Below are 20,839 nucleotides of genomic sequence, written 5' to 3'. Positions count from 1 at the left end.
TAACTTGGTCAGCCTATCAACAATGACCCAAACTGCATCAAACTTTTTCCGAGTCATCGGGAGTCCAGTAATGAAATCCATCGTAATCCTCTCCCACTTCCACTCCGGAAGTGCAATCCTCTGAAATAGACCACCGAGTCTTTGATGCTCGTACTTAACCTACTGATAATTCAAACACCGAGCCACGCGTGCAACGATGTCTTTCTTCATCTTACGCCACCAATAGTGCTGCCTTAGATCCTGATACATCTTCGCGGCGCCCGGGTGAATAGAATACCGAGAACTGTGGGCCTCCGCTAAGATCAACTCTCAAATCCCATCAACATTGGGCACACAAACTCGCCCCTGCAATCTCAATAGACAATCATCATCTAAGGTTACTTTCTTGGCACCTCCACGCTGCACCGTGTCTCTCAAGACACACAAATGAGGATCCTCATACTGCCGCTCACGGATACGCTTTAATAGTGAGGAACGAGCAACCGTGCAGGATAACACTCTACTAGGCTCAGAAATGTCCAACCTCACAAGACGATTGGCCAAGGCCTGAACATCCAAAGCAAGCGATCTCTGGCTAACTGGAATATAAGCAAGACTACCCATGCTGGCGGACTTCCTGCTCAATGCATCGGCCACCACATTGGCCTTCCCCGGGTGGTATAAGATAGTAACATCATAATCCTTTAGCAACTCTAACCACCTCCTCTGCCTCAAATTCAACTCTTTCTGCTTGAACAGATACTGAAGACTCTTGTGATCAGTGTAAACCTCACACGTCACGCCATATAAGTAATGCCTCCAGATCTTCAAGGAATGAACAATGGCTGCCAACTCGAGATCATGAACCGGATAATTCTTCTCGTGGATCTTCAACTGCCTCGAAGCATAAGCAATGACTTTGCCTTCCTGCATCAACACTGCACCAAGCCCAATACGAGACGCATCACAATAGACCGTATATGGCCCTGAACCTGTGGGCAAAACCAATACTGGTGCCGTAGTCAGAGCCGTCTTGAGCTTCTGAAAGCTCGCCTCACACTCGTCCGACCACCTAAACTGGACACCCTTCTGGGTCAATCTGGTCATAGGGGCTGCAATGGATGAAAACCCCTCCACGAACCGACGGTAGTAACCTGCTAACCCCAGGAAACTCCGAATATCCGTAGCTGAAGTCGGTCGAGGCCAGTTCTTGATTGCCTCTATCTTCTTCGGGTCTACCTGAATACCTGCTGATGATACGACATGACTCAGGAATGCGACCAAACTCAACCAAAACTTGCACTTTGAGAACTTAGCATACAACTGACTATCCTTTAGGGTCTAAAGGACCACTCTGAGTTACTGCTCATGCTCCTCCTGATTGCGGGAGTATATAAGAATATCGCCAATGAAGACTATCATGAACAAGTCCAAATAAGGTCTGAACACTCGGTTCATCAACTGCATGAACGCTGCTGGGGCATTAGTCAATCCAAATGACATGACCAAAAACTCATAGTGCCCATACCGAGTGCGAAATGCTGTCTTCGGGACATCAGACGCCCTAATCCTCATTTGGTGGTAGCCAGATCTCAAATCTATCTTTGAAAACACCCTCTCACCCTGAAGCTGGTCGAATAAATCGTCGATCCTCGGCAGTGGGTACTTATTCTTAATTTTAACCTTGTTCAATTGCCGGTAATCAATGCACATTCTCATCGAACCATCATTTTTCTTAACAAACAATACTGGCGCACCCCAAAGTGAAACACTGGGTCTAATGAAACCTTTCTCAAGCAAATCCTGCAGTTGTTCCTTTAACTCTTTCAACTCCGGCGGGGCCATATGATATGGCGGGATAGAAATGGGTTGAGTGCCTGGGACCAAATCAATACAAAAGTCGATATCCCTATCGGGCGGCATACCCGGCAAGTCTGAAGGGAAAACCTCAGGAAACTCCCGAACAACGGGCACAGAATCAATAGAAGGGGCCTCCATGCTAGAATCGCGAACATACGCCAAGTAGGCCAAACATCCCTTCTCGACCATACGCCGAGCTTTCACATACGAGATAACACTGCGGGTACAATGACCAAAAGTCCCTCTTCACTCTAAACGGGGTAAATCCGGTAAGGCTAAGGTCACGGTCTTGGCATGGCAATCCAAGATAGCATGGTACAGGGATAACCAATCCATCCCCAATATAACATCGAAGTCGACCATATCCAAAAGCAACAAATCAACACGGGTCTCAAGACCCCCAAACACTACGATACAAGAATGATGACTTGGTCGATCACAATAGAATCACCCACCGGTGTTGACACATAAATAGGAATACTCAACGAGTCACTAGGCATAACCAAATAGGGTGCAAAATAGGACGACACATATGAATACGTAGATCCGGGATCAAATAGCACAGAAGCATCCCTATCACAGACCAGAATAGTACCTGTAATCACAGCATCTGATGACTCAGCCTCTGGCCTGGCTGGCAAAGCATAACAATGGGGCTGGGCCCCACTTCCCTGAATCATATCCTTGGGACGATCTACTGCTGGTTGACCCCTACCTCTAGCGGTCTAAGCTCCACCTCTAAGACCTCTACCTCCACCTTTATGTCCTCTACCCCCGCCTCTAGCTGGCTGGGCAGGCTGTGGGGCAACTGGTGCTTGGATCATCGGGCGAGGACCTTGCTGCTGCGAGCTACTGGAAGCTTAAGGGCAGTATCTGGCAATGTGACTCACATCGCCGCAAGTATAACAAGCCCTCGGCTGCTGATAATAACGAAGTGGCGGGGCACTAATAGGTGCTGATGGAGAACTGAAGAGCTGCTGGTCAGAATACTGCGGCTGAGAACCACGACTCACTAGTGAACCATGAGAAGTTTGGAGAGCCGACTGAAAGGGCCTCGGAGGATGGCCTCTACCATAAGAATCCCTACCTCCAGACAAGGTACCGCTGAATCTACCAGAATGACGGGGCCTCTTATCAGACCCATAACCACCTCCCTGAGAAAGTTCCAGCTCTATCCGGCGGGCACCATCTGTCGCCTCCTGAAATATAATCTCACTCCCGGCACTCCTGGCCATCTGAACACGGATCGGCTGAACCAACCCATCAACAAACCTCCGCACCCTCTCTCTCTCGGTGGGGAGTATCACAATGGCATGGCGTGCATGATCAATAAACTGTGTCTCATACTGGGTAGCTGACATCAAACCCTGCTGCAGATGCTCAAACTGCCTGCGAAGGGCATCCCGCTGAGTAACTGGGAGAAACTTCCCCAAAAATAACTCTGAAAATTGACCCCAGGTCAATGATGGCGACCCTGCTGGCCTGGCTAAAGAGAAATCTCTCCACCAAGTCTTGGCAGATCCTGCTAGGCGAAAAGTGGCGAAGTCGACCCCATTGGTCTCTAAAATACCCATAGTCCGAAGAACCTCATGACAGCTGCATATGAAATTCTGAGCATCCTCTAAAGGTGTGCCACTATATGTGGTAGTGAAGAGCCTGGTGAAACGATCAAGCCTCCACAATGCATCCGTGGACATAGCCGCACCATCACTAGACTGAGCCGCAATACCTGGTTGGGCTGCCACAGCTGGCTGAACCGCCACGGCTGGCTGAACTGCTGGAACCTGAGCCTGAGGAGCTACCGGCTCTAGAGTACGAGTATCGGGAGTCTGAATTCCTCCCCCAGCCTAAGATGTGGCTGGAGCTACGGGAAGCAAACCCGCTCTAGAAATGCCCTCCATAAAGCCTACCAATCGGACCAAAGCGTCCTGAAGCACTGGAGTGGCTATAAAACCCTCTGGGACCTGAGCTGGGCCCACTGGAACAGCTGGGGCCGGAACCTCCTCCTCAAAATCGACCTGAGGCTCCGTTGCTGGAAATGCTGCTCGGGGCTGAGTTCTGCCCCGGCCTCGGCCTCGCCCTCTACCCCTAATAGGGGCTGCTGCTGGGGGCTCAGGCTGTTGCACGGTAGAAGAGGAGGCATGTGTCCTCGCCATCTGCGAAAGAACAGAGTGGAAAGACAATCAGTACTTGAGAAACAGAATCGCACGACAAGAATGAACAAGGTGAAGTTTTCCTAACTCAGTAGCCTCTGCGGGATAAATACAGACGTCTCCGTACCGATCCCTCAGACTCTACTGAGCTTGTCCGTGAGTTGTGAGACCTAAGTAACCTAGTGATCTAATACCAACTTGTCACGACCCGGATTTACCACCATCGGGTATCGTGATGGCGCCTACTATCGGAGCTAGGCAAGCCAAATATTTAAAACACCTTTCCTGCTTTCTTTCAAACAATATAATAAACGAGACAAAATTTAAGCGGAAGACTTTAAATCTAAAGCAACTGAAAACCAAAAGTGCGGAAGTTTAATACACATCACTACCCAAGGTCTGGTGTCACTAGCTCACGGGCTACTACAGAATACTACAAACAATGTCTAAAAGGAAATACATCATGTTTGTCTGATACAAGATGAACAAACGAAAAACATGGAAAGGGACTTCGGCCTGCGAACGCCAGCCACTCTACCTCCAGAGTTCCTGGACTGAAGATAGTTCCCAGAAGCCTTACTACTGTGGTCCGTAAGCTGCTCCCTGATCTGTGCACTAAAATGCACAGAGTGTAGCATCAGCACAACCGACCCCATGTGCTGGTAAGTGTCCGGCCTAACCCCGGCGAAGTAGTGACGAGGCTAGACAGTACCTACCACAATTAACATGTACAGATATATACAACAAGTGCAAGCAAACAATAACAAGATAATACAAAGTAAAACTGGGAGGGGACATGCTATCGGGGAGTAACAGATAAAATTGAATATCGGAAATAAACAGAAGAAACTCCAGTTTCCATGATATATATATATATAGTGGACAGCGTGCCACATGATCCCATAATATCATATATAGGTTGACGGCGTGCCACACTATCCCTATTTCCATATACCGCGTGGTAGGTGTACCACCCGTTCCCATTTCATCTTTATCACAGTGTACAATATGTCACCGGCAACGGTGGCCAATAACCAAGTGGACGGCGTGCCACACGATCCCATAATATCATATATAATATCTGACTTCATATAGTAGACCCCTTCAGGGGAGAATAACAACTCAATACATTTAACCCGACAAGGGTACAGCTAACAACCCAAAATATCCCGACAAAGGAGAATATATATATATCAGTCTACACATCCCGGCAAGGGAGTATTCACAACACATTCTCCTTTTAAATCATTCTTCCTCAACCATTCACATTATATGAAACTTATCAAATAAACAAGGAGCTTGTGTCACATTATTCGAATTAAAAGCAATCAAGACTCACGGTCATGCCAGACTCCGGTGCATAGATAACCGTCACCATGCCTATACACCGTACTCCACATTAGCAAGTAGCAAATATCATCCTAATCCTATTCCCTCAAGCCAAAGTTAGAACAAACACTTACCTCGAATGCTCCAAACTCAACTCACGCTTCTAGTATAGCTTTACCTCTTGATTCCACCACCAATCCGCTCGAATCTAGTCATAAGTTACTTAATCACATTAATAATTACTAAATGAATCATCCCCAATGCATGAAAATAGATTTTTCAAGGTTTTTTCCAAAAAGGTCAAAAATACCCCCGAACCCACATGGTCGAAACTCGAGGTTCGGTCCAAAACCCAGTTACCCATTCCCCCATGAATCCCAATATATGATTTGTTTTTAAATCGGACCCCAAATTGAGGTCCAACTTCTCAATTTGTAGAAAACTTAGGTTCTACCCAAAACACCCAATTTTCCCCATGAAAATCTTTGATTTGAAATTGAAATTATGTTAAAAGATGTTAAGGAATAAAGAAATTAAGTTAGAAATCACTTACCAATTGTTTTGGAGAAAAAAAGTTGTTTGGAAAATCGCCTCTTAGGCTTTGGGTTTTTGAAAAGTGAAAAATGACTGAGATTTTCCGAACTTGTATACCTTTCTGAGGACCTAGCGCGGACCGCACAAAAATGTGTTGCGGCCCCGCCGAGTGGGAGAAAAATTGGGGCTTCTCTGAACCCTTCCAGCGCGGACCGCACTGTTTTGGTGCGCGGCCGCGCTGGTTGACCCGAAACCCTAGCCCTCAGACTCAGCCACGCGGACCGCACAAAAAGGCATTGCGGCCGTGCGGCTCCAGTGCGGACCGCGCGGAAATGACCGCAGCCGCGCTGGTGTCTGCAACACCTGAACCTGCATTTTCTTAAGTCCAAGACCTCCCGGGCCCCATTCAAAACTCACCCGAGCCCTCGGGGCTCAAAACTAAACATGCACACAACCTTAAAAACATCTTACGGACTTACTCGTGCAATCAAATTGCCAAAATAACATCGTATACATAGGATCAAGCCTCAAACACATGATTTTCTTTCTTCAACTTTCATAACTCAAATTCTCCATTTTTAGTCTGAAACACGTCATATGACGTCCGTTTTTTAGCCAAACTTTACAGATAGTGCTTAACACATATTTAAGACTTGTACCGGGCGTCGGAACCAAAATACGAGCCTGATACCTATATTTTCTAACTCCTTTTCATTTCAAATTTCATATCAAATTTCAGAAAAATAATTTCTTTCAAAAATTTATTTCTCGGGCTTGGGACCTCAGAATTTGATTTCGGGCACACGCCCAAGTCCCATATTTTTCTATGGACCCTCCGGGACCGTCGAATCACAGGTCCGGGTCCGTTTATCCAAAATATTGATCGAAGTCAATATTATGCATATTAATACCAAAATTCATCAAATGTATCACATAATCCACATATTCTAACATCAAAACTTTCCGGCTATGCACCCGAATTGTGCAAGCCAATCGAGGCAACTAAAAGCGAGGTTTTCAAGGCCTCGAAAGCGCAGAACAAGGAAGAACTACGGTGATGATCCTTCGGGTCGTCACAAAAACAAATAACCACTTCCTAGAATCGACGACTTGTTTGACCAAATGAAGGGTTCCAGCTTGTTCTCAAAAATTAACTTAAGGTCTGGATATTATCAGTTGCACGTGAGAGAGAAAGATGTTCCTAAAACTGCTTTTAAAATCAGGTATGGCCATTATGAATTTTTGGTAATGCCATTTGGTTTGACAAATGCTCCTGCTGCATTTATGGATCTAATGAACTGTGTAGTCAAGCCTTATCTTGATCAATTTGTGGTGGTGTTTATCGATGACATATTAGTCTATTCCAAGAATGGAGAAGATCATGATAAGCATCTCTATATTGTCATGCAAATTTTGAAAGAGAGGCCTCTACGCGAAGCTTTTCAAATGTGAATTTTGGCTAAGTGAAGTGGCTTTTTTGGAGCATATTGTATCAGCTAAAGGTGTGAAGGTTGATCCTAGTAAGATTCAAGCTATTATTGATTGGAAACCCCCTAAAACTCCAAATGAGATAAGAAGTTTCTTAGATTTAGCAGGATACTATAGGAGGTTCGTGAAGGGCTTCTCTATTATAACTTCTCCTTTGACCAAACTTTTGGGGAAAGACGCCAAGTTTGTGCGGGATGACAAGAGCTTTGAAAATCTCAAATCCTTGTTGACACAAGCTCTAATACTTTCTTTGCCAGTTGAAGGGAAAGATTATGTGATATATAGTGATGTATCTCACCATAGCTTGGGTTGTGTTTTGATGCAAGAAAGGAAAGTAATTGCTTATGCCTCTCGAAAGTTGAAATTGCATGAGTTGAATTATCCCACTCATGATCTTGAACTTTTTGCCATTATTTTTGCCTTAAAAAGTTTGTGGCATTACCTGTATGAGGAGACTGATCACAAGGGTTTGAAGTACTTGGGTACACAAAAAGAGTTAAACTAGAGACAACATAGATGGCTTGAACTCATCAAAGATTATGATTGCATGATTGATTATCATCCTGGTAAAACCAATGTGGTTGCAGATACGTTGAATCACAATTCCCTTGCAAGTTTAACTTTAAGTCCTTTGCCTTTGCTTCTTGAATTAAGAGCCATGAATGCTTGTATTTCATTTAATTATAACGGTTCTATCATTACTAATTTGCAAGTCAAGCCAGTCTTACTTGAGCATGTCCAAGAAGCGCAGAAGTTAAATGAGAAACTTGTGAAGCGAGTTGAAGAAGTCTAAAATGGAAGAGAATCAGACTTTACATTGAATAAAGATGATATCTTATTTTATAAAAATAGATTGTATGTTCCTAATGATGATGAATTGAGGAAGCAAACCTTGATTGAAGCACATAGTTCACCTTATGCAATGCATACTGGAGTTACTAAAATATACTGGTATGAAGAAAGACATTGAAGATTTCATTTCTAAATGTTTGGTATGTCAACAAATAAAAGCTAAACATCAAGTCCCAGCTGGTCTACTGCAACCCTTATCAATACTTGAGTGGAAATGGGAAAGGATAACGATGGAACTTGTTTCTGGAATTCCACGCACTCAAAGGAATCATGATGCAATTTGGGTCATTGTAGATAAACTAACTAAGAGTTCTCATTTCTTGGCAATTACAATGGAATACTAAATGGAATGTTTGACAGAATTATACATTAATGAGATTGTGAGGCTATACGGAATCTCGGTTTCTATTGTGTCTGATAGAGATCCAAGGTTTACATCCAGATTTTGGTCTAGCTTGTAAGAAGCTTTGAGTTCCAGGTTGAATTTAGTACCGCTTTCCATCCACAAACAGATGGTCAGTCTAAGAGGCTAATATAAATTTTGGAGGATATGCTTTGAGCCTGCATTATTGAGTTTGAGGGTAGTTGGGACAAACACTTAGCCCTGATAGAATTTGCTTACAATAATAGCTACCAATCAAGTATAGGCATGCCTTTTTATGAAGCTTTATACGGGAGAAAATGCAGAACGCCTCTTTGTTGGAACGAGGTTGGTGAAAGAAAATTGGTGGTCCTGAGATTGTGTAACAAAATGAAGATAAGGTAAAAATCATCAAGGATCACTTAAAAATTGCCTCAGACAGACAAAAGTCTAATGCTGATCTTAAGAGGTGTTAAATAGAGTATAAAGCGGGTGATATGGTATTTTTAAAGTTTTCTCCAAGGAAGAAGATTATGAGATGTGGCCAAAAGGTTGAACTTAGTCCACGGTTTATTGGACCTTATGAAGTGCTTCAGAGAGTTGGCCCAGTTGCTTATAAACTAGCTCTTCCACCAGAGTTTGACAAGATCCACAACATCTTCCATATTTTTATGCTTAGAAGATACAACTCAGATCCATCTCATGTTCTTCCTATTGAATCTATTGAGGTCAATCCTGATTTGAGATATGGAGAAGAACCAATCCAAATCTTAGCGCGTGGTTAAAAGAGCTTAGAAACAAGACCATCCCTTAGTGAAAGTTCTTTGGAAAAATCATTCTAATGAAGAAGCGACCTAGGAGCGAGAAGAGGATATGCGAGATTAATATCCACATTTGTTGCATGACCAGTACAGGGTAAATTTCGGGATGTAATTTATTTAAGGGGGAGAGAGTTGTAATACCCCAAATTTTTTACTAATATTTACATTCTCGATTGAGCATCTTTATAATGAGGATATATTTTACTTCACACTTCCTAAACGTGAAATTGACAATATATGAAAATTCCTTACTTAGGTTGTATTAATATTGACAAAGAAGTTCCTTGGTGTTGCAATGTGTAACACTTAGTATTATTTTGATGAATTTTTATTAAATAAATTATATAATTAAGGTTTTGGGCTGCCACCCTTTTGTATTTATCTAAAGATATTTAGTAGGTTGGGCAGCCACATTTTTCATATTTATCCAAAGTTTAGTTATTACTTTGCTTCTATGTTACTCGGATTCTCCGAAAATGTGGCCGGATACATGTCGAATCCTCCAAAAGTAGTGCATTTTTGAAGGATTCGACAAGGGTGCAGCTATATTTTAGAGAGTCCGCACAACACAACTTTGGTTGACTTGCTTCTCCATAACCTCCTCTCATATTTCATTCTTTCAAGACAAAGAAAACCCCTACACTCTCTCCTTCTTATCACCTGAAAAACTTCATGAAAACTATCATAAATTTTCACTAAACCAACCAGCAAAACTCGTTCTTGGTGAAGCTCAAGTTGCTCCTCTCTTTTGTAGTAAGTTACTAAACTCGTTTTTATAGTAGACAGCTATTAGTTTTTACTTTATATCTTTTTGTATAGAGCTCCGTTTTAAGTGATCCAAGACATTGTAAAAATCTATTTCATAGATCTATAACTCTTATGCAGGAACCAAAATCTAGTTTTGCCTGTATTTACCCGAAATGGGATCATACAGTAAAGGGAAGGTACTGCCTAGAATTTCAGTTTTAAAAATACTCCATGCCTTACTATTAGTATTTTGAGCATAACTTATTGTACAAAACTGATATGGGAGTTATTCAAGATGTTCTAAAATTCTAAGACATATATCTACAGCTGTAATGGAGACCATACAATCTAGTTTGTCCTTTTTAATCTTCAAAACTGAGTCATAACACAAGACAATGATACTGTCCAGAATTTCTATTTTAAAAATTTTGGGTAATTTTCACCAATATCATGTTTAGTTTGACATGTTAAGTCACTAAACTTATATAGATATATGATTATGTATTTAAGGGTAAGTGTTTCAGGAAGTGGACGGATTTGGTTTGTCTATGGCATAGACGATTCAAACGTTCTCAAGTTGTGGTTGAACTGTTTTGTGGTAAAACACCAAGGTTTGTGTATAAAGTCTATACTCATTTTATTTGCCGGAATATTTTGAAATAAATTAATATTTTATTTTTCTTGTCTTTAATTTATATCGTTATATTCGTATTATATCAAGTATTGTAAGATGTTCGCTAAATCGCTCATTTGCACGAATTGTTTGATCATTTTGCATTCTTGTTGGGACCTTGTCCTTCTTGTGACAATGATTTTGTCACTCATTTTCGCATGCCTCTTAATTTAATTTTTTCCATATTAACTTTGAAATTGTAGTTCGTCTTAAATTATGGAACTTGTTCGTGTTAAGTACGAACTAGGAAGCTATTTTCAATATGGTTCTTGATTCTCTTGACTATTGGGTTTTGACCTTACTTTATTGTTATGCTCCGCAATATTGCGTCGATATTACATCCCGCATTATTATATTACGATGATATTACATCCTACAATATTACATTACAATGATGTTACGCCTTGCAGTATTACATTACGATGATGTTACATCTTGCAGTATTACATTATGATGATGTTACACCTTGCAGTATTACATTACGATGATGTTACGGTTCACAATATTAAATTACTACGATGTTGCACCCTGTATTATTGTACGTTGAATTTATCGTAAGGTAATTGACATCATTCCAAGGAAAAGAATATTTGGAGATTATAAGGATTATGCTATTTCAAAAGTGATGAGTAAATTCGTGAAGATGAGAGGGGAAGCAAGTCAAAGAAAATGAATTTTCGTCCAAGTTTGACATTTTGGGATAATATACGGCCTGAGTTAAAATACCCGGTATTTATGGACTAGTACCATACAAGGTACCGCATGGCCATGATAATAAGGTGTATAAGATGTGTAAGTGAGTAATATTTTAAATAATTTAAGATAATTCTTAACTATGTGAGTAATTGAATAATTATTGATTAATGGGGGATTAACAAATTAATTAAATGATTGAGTGGATAATTACTGGATAAAATTTAACCCTCACTTATGTGGCAACCATATAAGAGCCACTAAGTGACTCTTAATTAAATGTGCAAGATGGCATAAACCAAGCCAAAGTGGCAAGTTAAACAAATGGAGTCACAGGACAAGGTAATACCTTGTTTACACATAAGACATGTTTTGGTCTTTGGTATCTTAAGATAAGAAATATATACAAAAGGAGGAATTTTTGCATTTGATGGCAACGAAAAAGGACAGAAGGTTGCCACTTAAACTTTCTTCAAGGATATGTTAAATACTTGGGAGATTCTTGTGGAAAATAAAGGATTTCTTTGGCTGGTTTGAAAATCAACGAGTAGAAGAAATTAATAGAACTAAGAGGAAATTGGTTTTGGCAATTTGAAGGCAGTAATCACAAGAGGTGCATTTTGGAGAATGTCATACAGATTTTTCTACTCCAGGTATGTTAAGGCTATCCCTTTTTTCTTTTGGCATAATCTAAACGACATGAACGAAATGAGAAAATGCACAACTTCCATAAATGACAATATTCATAGAAATACTAGGGGTGTCTATATTTCTGATTCCCCATGTGAATTATTATTATATCTTCTGTTCATGGGTATCAGAAAAATACGTATTTGATAAAGTGTATCTGAAAGGTATATTGATTTTTATGGCATTCCGAGAAGATTTTATTAATGTATTTCATATGTATTTCACGCATTTATACATACACATTGACCCATGACCAAATGGCATTATATACGCGTATATATATTTATATGGGAAAGGTTATGGCGTTATATATGCATCACCACTTGATTAGCTAGTATACGTTGATGATTTTGCCTACAGTGGCTGAATTAATATGATGGGATGCCCTGAGAGACCTGATGATGTTATGAAACATGTACCTATGCACGACATGACATTCATACGCATATGCATGATACTATAATTATTTCATGATTTACAGAGTTATCCGAACTTAGAGGTTGAGTCATTTACTCTATATTTCTTCCATATCTGTTATGTACTTATTTATGTGTCTTACATACTTGGTACATTATTCGTACTGACGTCCCTTTTGCTTAGGGACACTGCATTTCAGGCCCGCAGGTCCCAATAGACAGGTCGAGAGCCCTTCAAGTAGGCTATCAACTCAGCGAAAGACGTTGGTGCGCTCCATTTGGTTCGGAGTTGCTTGTTTGGTTAGTATGATTTAGACGTGTATTGTTTGGTATGGCGGGAATCTGTCCCGACCTTTATGATATTACCTATTCTTAGAGGCTTGTAGACAGATGTCATATATACGGATACTTGTATGGCCTTGTCGGCCTATATTTTGAGTATATAAAGGATCATGCCGGTCTTATAGGCACGTACGTCATATGTATAAGTTTATATTACATGTTGGATCGTCCAATGACGAGTATTTCTCCATGTTTTATTGTATTTATCTCACGACAACCTCTTTGGCTCATTTACTTATAATAATATGATACGAAAGATACGTTACGTAGGTACTCGGTTGAGTAAGTTACCGGGTGCCCGTTGCAGCCCATCGGTTTGGGTCGTGACAAAAGTGGTATCAAAGCAGTTTTGTCTTAGGGAGTCTACAAGCCGTGTCTAGTAAAGTCTTGTTTATGGGTGTGTTGTGCACCAACTTATAAGCATGAGGCTATAGGAAATTTAGGACTGTCACTCTTTCTTCTTACTATAGATCGTATGATAGAGCTCAGTTGTAAGAACTCAATTTCTTAAACTTTATCTTATTCATAATATGATGATGCCTACGTCCAGAAAGACGGTTGATAAGAGATATAGCTGTGGAAGAGTTGAGTCAAAGGAACTCGATTTTTTTTTGCATCATGATTATGATGGATAAATATGAGGTATTTAGCAAATCATGTGTATACTAAGACGTGTAAGCTTCTTGATAAGGATCCCTAAGGCAAGAATTCCTATCCATTCTTACGGTAAAAATGAATAAGGAGGGATACACAAGTTTCAGCAAGTAAATAAGTAAGGTGAAGAAGGGTACGGGGCACCCAGTTAATGAAGATTATCAGTATTATAGTTCTGGCAGAAAAATACAAGCATTGTGAGTTACGCTGAACAGTAACAGAGGTATGTACAATTAGCCACACCGATTTATGGTATGCCTTATGGGAGCTAACAGAAGTAGTATAAGAAAAGGACGGATAATAAGATCCGACTGGGGTTAGAGTAACCCAAAATAATGTATGGATTGTTTGTGTCAGTTGACATTTCCGAAGGATATTGCAAATGTGCTAATACATCTCCTCGTGAGATACCCAGATGTTGCACTCTAAAATAGTACAGCTAGATATGAGCATTACAAAGATAGGAACTGGAATCCTTGAAGGGATAAATATTACCTTAGTATGGCTCCCGTCCCTAGTAGATAGAGAATGTTAGGCAGCCAAAAAGCCAGTAGATGGAGCAAGGGGAGGTAAAAGTTCAAAAGAATGTCTTGTTAAAATTTTCAGAATAAAGTGATAGATAGAAATATTAGAAGGGAAGTACAAAGAGGTATAACAAAGTATTATGAGTGAGATGTGATACATGGATGACAATGGTATAGTGTTACAGAATCTATAGTCAAATGAAGAAGAGATGAAAGGTGATGGGCCTTAAGCCAACAAAAGAGTATAGGCCATACAGTCACATCCTCATTTCGAAAAATAAGTTCGCAACTCTAACGTGATTAACAGAAGGAAAAGTTAGACCCCAGAGTAATAGAAATAAATATGGACTGGTGAACAAGATAAATTAAATATGAATTAAGGACTGAGTGATTTGATAATATTCAGCATCATGAGAATTTCAGATCGCGTTCCGGCGATAATAGAATGGACAACAGAAGAAGACCCATGATGAATTCAGAGAATAGTCATTCAGGAAGATGCTTCCCTAAAGCAAACAATATTAGCAAAGTTAAAGTTAAAGGACTATATGTGCCAGCTACGAGTGTCACCATCGCGAGTAAGGAATTTTTTTATCCTTGGTACAGAATAATCACCGTAAGGCGAGTAAGGGCCATGGATGATGTAAAAGGACGCCAAAGATAAAGAGGAAAAACATCTATAGGCAGGTCGTCATAGCTCCAACTCTTAATACTCCCCTAAAGGGGGGGAATATGGAATGAGGTGGCATTAAGCCAAAATTAAATTGATCTAGTAACTATAGAATGATAAAGGAAGAATGTGATAAAAATAAGAAAGGGATGAGATTGCACTTATTCAAATGTTACAGATATGTTATGATTCCAGAACATTATGTAAGCACAACTTCAAGAAAAAGAAGTAAGGGTTCATGCCTGGGATTTTATTGATAGATAAGGAGCCAGTACGTGAGGTAAGTTAAGGCAAAGGAAATAACCCAAGAAAGATAACGCGGAATATTGATATGAAAATGGGCCAATGAGTAGTTAATAGTTGAGATGAGAGGATATAGACAAATCAACAGATCGTGCAAGATAAACATAGTAAACCCTAACATAGTGAATCCAGTCTCGCATATAATGATATCGTGATCCTTGAAAAATATTCAGATAGGAGTTGGTATATATTAAATGATGGTATCATGGATATTCTAGAGCATCCATGAAAGTCTAAAGTAACAACTAATACCATGAGCCGCAAATTGGAATATAGCTTAAGCCTAAAGATTGATCAGAAGGAAGAAGAAAATAAAGAGTTACATTAATGAAGTAAATCAGGAGTCTGATCATTGGACCTAGAGAATTATAGACCTAGTGATTGAGAATATTGCAGGATCACTCTTAATATCATATTTACAAGACAGATAGTACAACAACCATATTCTATAACGGCTGTACGATAAAGCCAGTTAAAAGAGTACCAGCCTCATCAGAAGTCAGTATGAAGCTTCCATTGGATTATGTATACACCAGAGGTGCAAATATTATAATAGAGATTCAAGTTGCGGATGTGAATTATACCTATATGGAAGGGGGGTCATGAAAAAGATAGAAGATGTGATGTGAGATTTTAAGGTAAGTAAGGTAAAAGTGAACAACGTACGAGATACTCAACGTACGAGATACTCAAGTACGAGATACTTCAGGTAGAAGGCTAAAAACGCTGGGATTCAGTATCCAAGTATGATAGTGGCATTGTCAGAGGCATATCTTCCAACCTATGGATTTTAAATATCGATAGGTCTAGCTAAGAGAGTGAAGGAGAGTTAGAGATGATGCAATGTCTCGCTTGATGTTCCAAAATAACACAAGGAAATCTATGGTGCAAGGAGGTTGAAGGAAGGCTACGAGTAGCATAAATGGATATGTATGGGTCGCAAGCTAAAGTATGGTAGAGCGACAAGATTATAGGAATATAGGAGTAAGGATAAGAAAGGGTGAGTGAGAAGGTGACGAAATGGATAAGTCCTCAGGATTAAGCCTATGAAACCAAGAAGATCTGATAGTTTCTCTAAGTTATACAAAGCTTAGTATAGCCTGAATGAACTCAAAGGAGTCAAAGACAAATGGCATTTAGAAGAGGTGGAATGTTGCCCTAGTAATAGAATAAGGGTGTAATTGTTGTAGATAAAGGATGACGTTTGGTCCTTCGATTAAATAATAATTTGAAAAGGATTTCATGAATTGTACAGAACTAAAATACCCATGTAAGGTGAATCACATTGAAATGCTATAAAATATGATTATTGAAGTACAGTATCGCCCCCAAGTGGATCAGAAAAATCACCTAAAATATTCCTCGATGTAACATAAACCCTAGTGGCAATGTATTACATAAGAAGTTTCAAGTTATCAATGGAAGATTGTAGATCAACATTGAGGTGAATCGATAATGGATGGATAAAAGTTACAAAGTACGAGATGGGATTAGGTCATCAGTCTTAAGATAAACAGTGATGAAGAAGCATTAAAAGACTTAGCTTTATAAATATAGGATAAGCAATGAGAGTAACCTGGAGTTTGGTCGTAGACTTCAGTAACAATAAATCAAAGTAAGAGTCATGGTATAATATGACCCATCTAGATGTAATAAAGTCATACAGATGGATAAATGAATCTATGAAATAAGGTATAGCAATATTCGTAAGTTCAACAAAGTACCGAGCGAAGAACTTCAGTATACCTATAGATGCCTAAAGAGGCATCCTATTAAGCCTTGTATATGTTTACAAAGTAAGGCCTAGAGATTGGCTAAAAGCTGGAGGAAAAATGAGGAAAGAGTCGTATAGGCACACTGACAAGGTTAGTATCGTAGAGGCTACATGATAGGAGGTAGCAACAGTTACGAGATTTAAAGGAATTCGATCACAAGTCATGACGTGGGAAATAGGCCTTAAGGGGGGAATGTCCTAGTCTTTGGATTTATTCACAGAACAACTGCCTAAATGGCAAAGAGAGTATTAAGGTATTCACAAGAGCTATAAGTTATGAAAATAATAAGAGCATCAGTCAACATTAGAGGATGAATGTTCCAAAGGGGGGGAATGATGTTACGCCTCGTAATATTACATTGATATTACATCCCGCAGTATTATATTACGATGATGTTATGTCCTACAGTATAATATTACGATGATGTTACGCCTTTGCAGTATTACATTACGATGATGTTACGCCTTGCAGTATTACATTATGATGATATTACACTTCACAGTATTAAATTAATACGATGTTACACCCTGTAGTATTGTACATTGAATTTTTCGTAAGGTAATTGACATCAGTCCAAAGAAAAGATTATTTGGAGATTATAAGGATTATGCTATTTCACAAGTGATGAGTAAATTCGTGAAGATGAGAGGGGAAACAAGTCAAAGAAAATGAATTTTCGTCCAAGTTTGGCATTTTGGGATAAAATACAGCCCGAGCTAAAATATATGATATTTATGGACTAGTACCATACAAGGTACCACATGGCCATGCTAGTAAGGTATGTTAAAAGTGAGTAGTATTTTAAATAATTTGAGATAATTCTTAAGTATGTGGGTAATTGAATAATTATTAATTAATGAAAAATTAATAAATTAATTAAAGGATTGAGTGGATAATTACTGGATAAGATTTGACCCCCACTTATGTGGCAGCCATATAAGAGCCACTAAGTAACTCTTAATTAAATGTGCAAGATGGCATAAGCCAAGCCAAAGTGGCAAGTTAAACAAAAGGAGTCATAGGACAAGGTAATACTGTGTTTACACGTAAGACATGCTTTGGTATTTGGTATCTTAAGATAAGAAATATATACAAAAGGAGGGATTTTTTGCATCTGATGGCAATGAAAAAGGACAGAAGGTTGCCACTTAAACTTTCTTCAAGGATATGTTAAATACTTGGGAGATTCTTGTGGAAAATAAAAGATTTCTTTGGCTGGTTTGAAAATCAACGAGTAGAAGAAATTAATAGAACTAAGAGAAAATTGGTTTTGGCAATTTGAAGGCAGTAATCACAAGAGGTGCACTTTGGAGAATATCATACAGATTTATCTACTTCTGGTATGTTAAGGCTATTCCTTCTTTCTTTTGGCATGATCTATACGACATGAACAAAATGAGAAAATGCACAACTTACATAAATGACTCTATTCATAGAAATATTAGGGTGTCTATATTCCTGATTTTCCATGTGAATTATTATTATATCTTTTGTTCATGGGTCCCAGAAAAATATGTATTTGATAAAGTTTTGTCTGAAAGGTATATTAATTTTTATGGCATTCCGAGAAAATTTTATTAACGTATTTCAGATGCATTTAACACATTTATACATTCACATTGACTCATATATATATATATATATATATATATATATATATATATATATATATATATATATATATATATTTGTATATAGGATATGGAAAAAGTTATGGCGTTACATACGCACCACCACCTGATCAGCTGGTATACGTTGATGATTTTGCCCACACTGGCTGAGATGATATAATGGGATGCCCTCGGAGACCTGATGATGTTATGAAATATGTACCTATGCACGACATGACATTCATACGCATATGCATGATACTATAATTATTTCATGATTTACAGAGTTATTCGAACTTAGAGGTTGGGTCATTTACTCTATATTTCTTCTCTGTCTATTATGTACTTATTTATGTGCTTTACATACTCGGTACATTATTCGTACTAACGTCCCTTTTACCTGGGGACGCTGCTTTTCGTGCCCGCAGGTCCCGATAGACAGGTCGAGAGCCCTCCAAGTAGGCTATCAGGTCAGCGGAAAATGTTGATGTGTTCCATTTGCTTCGGAGTGCTTGTTTGGTTAGTATGATTTAGATGTGTATTGTTTGGTATCGCGGGACTCTGTCCCGACCTTTATGATATTACGTATTCTTAGAGGCTTGTAGACAAATATCATGTATACAGATACTTGTATGACCAGCCTATGTTTTGAGTATATAAAGGATCATGTTGGACTTATAGGCATATACGTCATATGTATAAGTTTGGATTATATGTTGGATCGTCCAATGATGAGTATTTCTCCATGTTTTATTGTACTTATCTCACGACAACCTCTCTGGCTCATTTACTTATGATAGTATGATACGAAAGATACGTTACGTAGGCACTCAGTTTAGTAAGGTACCGAGTGCCCATTGTGGCCCATCGGTTTGGGTTGTGACATTGATTTGGGACTTCGGTTCATCTTGATATCTGATTATGCTTAGTGTGATGGCATGACGTACATATTGGGCAAAAAATAAATATTTGGCAAACTCTCTTAGATTGATAGACGCTTTTTCGACTCTTGAACATTGTTATTGATATTTGGAAACACTTCAAGGTTTGATATCTGATACTTTTGATATATTTGTTCACTTGTTTTAAATTAAGTTAAATTTGAGCTATATATGACTGAAAAGGAGAATTGGAGAATCTAATGGCTCCAAGCCCAAAGTTTATACGCCTAAGTTTTATGCTTAGTGATAATTGTTTTCTATCGTAGGTAATATACGAGATGAGATTTGAAGATGGCCTTATGAAGTAGTCTTTTTTGGGAGCACTTATGGAGATCATATTTGCATATGGACCTAGGTTTTACGTAGTTTTGGGACTTGTAGATGATCTATATGTCACACTTATGTATGTTATTTTGGAGGCTTGTTGGATATTAAGACCAAAATCTTGTAACTTGAATTTGGTAACTTGTTTTGCTATTTTAGGGTGTGTTAATAACTCAAATATTGTAATATGCTAAAACACTTTGTCTTGTAAATATGTACAAAGAAGAAAACTAGTTTTCCTTTTAATACCCAATAATTTGAAATTTATGTACAATACAGTCGTGTAGTGATGTTGAATGAAAGTATAATTTTGTTAGGAAGTTGCTTTAACGTGTTCATTATTCAAGAAGGGTTATATCACCTTATGTTGATATTTTGACATTGTATTTCATTTAAAAAAATATGAAGTGTATTTTCAAAAATCAAAATATTGCACTTTGAACCTTATCGCAGGGGCCTATTTCCGCTACTAAATTATTCTGAATATTTTTTTTAATTAATATTTTCTAAATATTGTAAGTAGTAAATTAGATTTGTTTCGTAAGTAGCACCCTCCAAAGGGGTTGCTACAGATCTAATTGAGACTTTTTCCAAACGTGAGGGTTACGTTGGACCAAAATTTAAACCAAAGGTAAAGTTGCACAATTTCGAATAGTATAATATAAAATTTGATCCTTATCCATTCTATATTTGTGATGATTTTTAATTATACATAGGATTTAAGAATTAACTTGACTTGTGAATTGTATTGGTGATAGGAGGAAAATATAATAGTTGAAAAATAATTTGATAGACTACACATAATTTCAAATTTTAATATTTATGGAATAACGTATTATTAATAGAATATCAGAAGATGTTTAAATAGAATATTAAATATAATTGGAAAGAAGGAATTTATTTATAACGACCCGACTGGTCGTTTCATGAGTTACCGCTCTGTTTCTCCTATTTCTGCTTTTTATTGCCTTGTTTAGCTATATTTTGTGTGATCGGGTTGGTTGGCTCGTGTTCGGAAAGGTTTTTGTAAGGTTTGAGACACTTAGTCTTTTTGGAGGAAGCTTAAGTTGGAAAAGTCAACCGGATGTTGACTTATGTGT

General features: G+C 38.7%; 1 protein-coding gene across 1 annotated transcript; it reads right to left on the bottom strand.

The window, feature by feature from the left end:
• Positions 1–2,699: 2,699 nt before the first annotated feature.
• Positions 2,700–3,536, bottom strand: LOC138880156 (uncharacterized). The gene has a single exon (XM_070159821.1). The coding sequence runs from the start codon at positions 3,534–3,536 to the stop codon at positions 2,700–2,702; it is 837 nt and encodes a 278-aa protein (XP_070015922.1).
• Positions 3,537–20,839: the final 17,303 nt, after the last annotated feature.

This window comes from Nicotiana sylvestris, chromosome 10, assembly GCF_000393655.2.
Source record: "Nicotiana sylvestris chromosome 10, ASM39365v2, whole genome shotgun sequence".
NCBI classification, from domain to species: Eukaryota; Viridiplantae; Streptophyta; class Magnoliopsida; order Solanales; family Solanaceae; genus Nicotiana; species Nicotiana sylvestris.
This window is presented reverse-complemented; position numbering and strand designations above follow the sequence as displayed.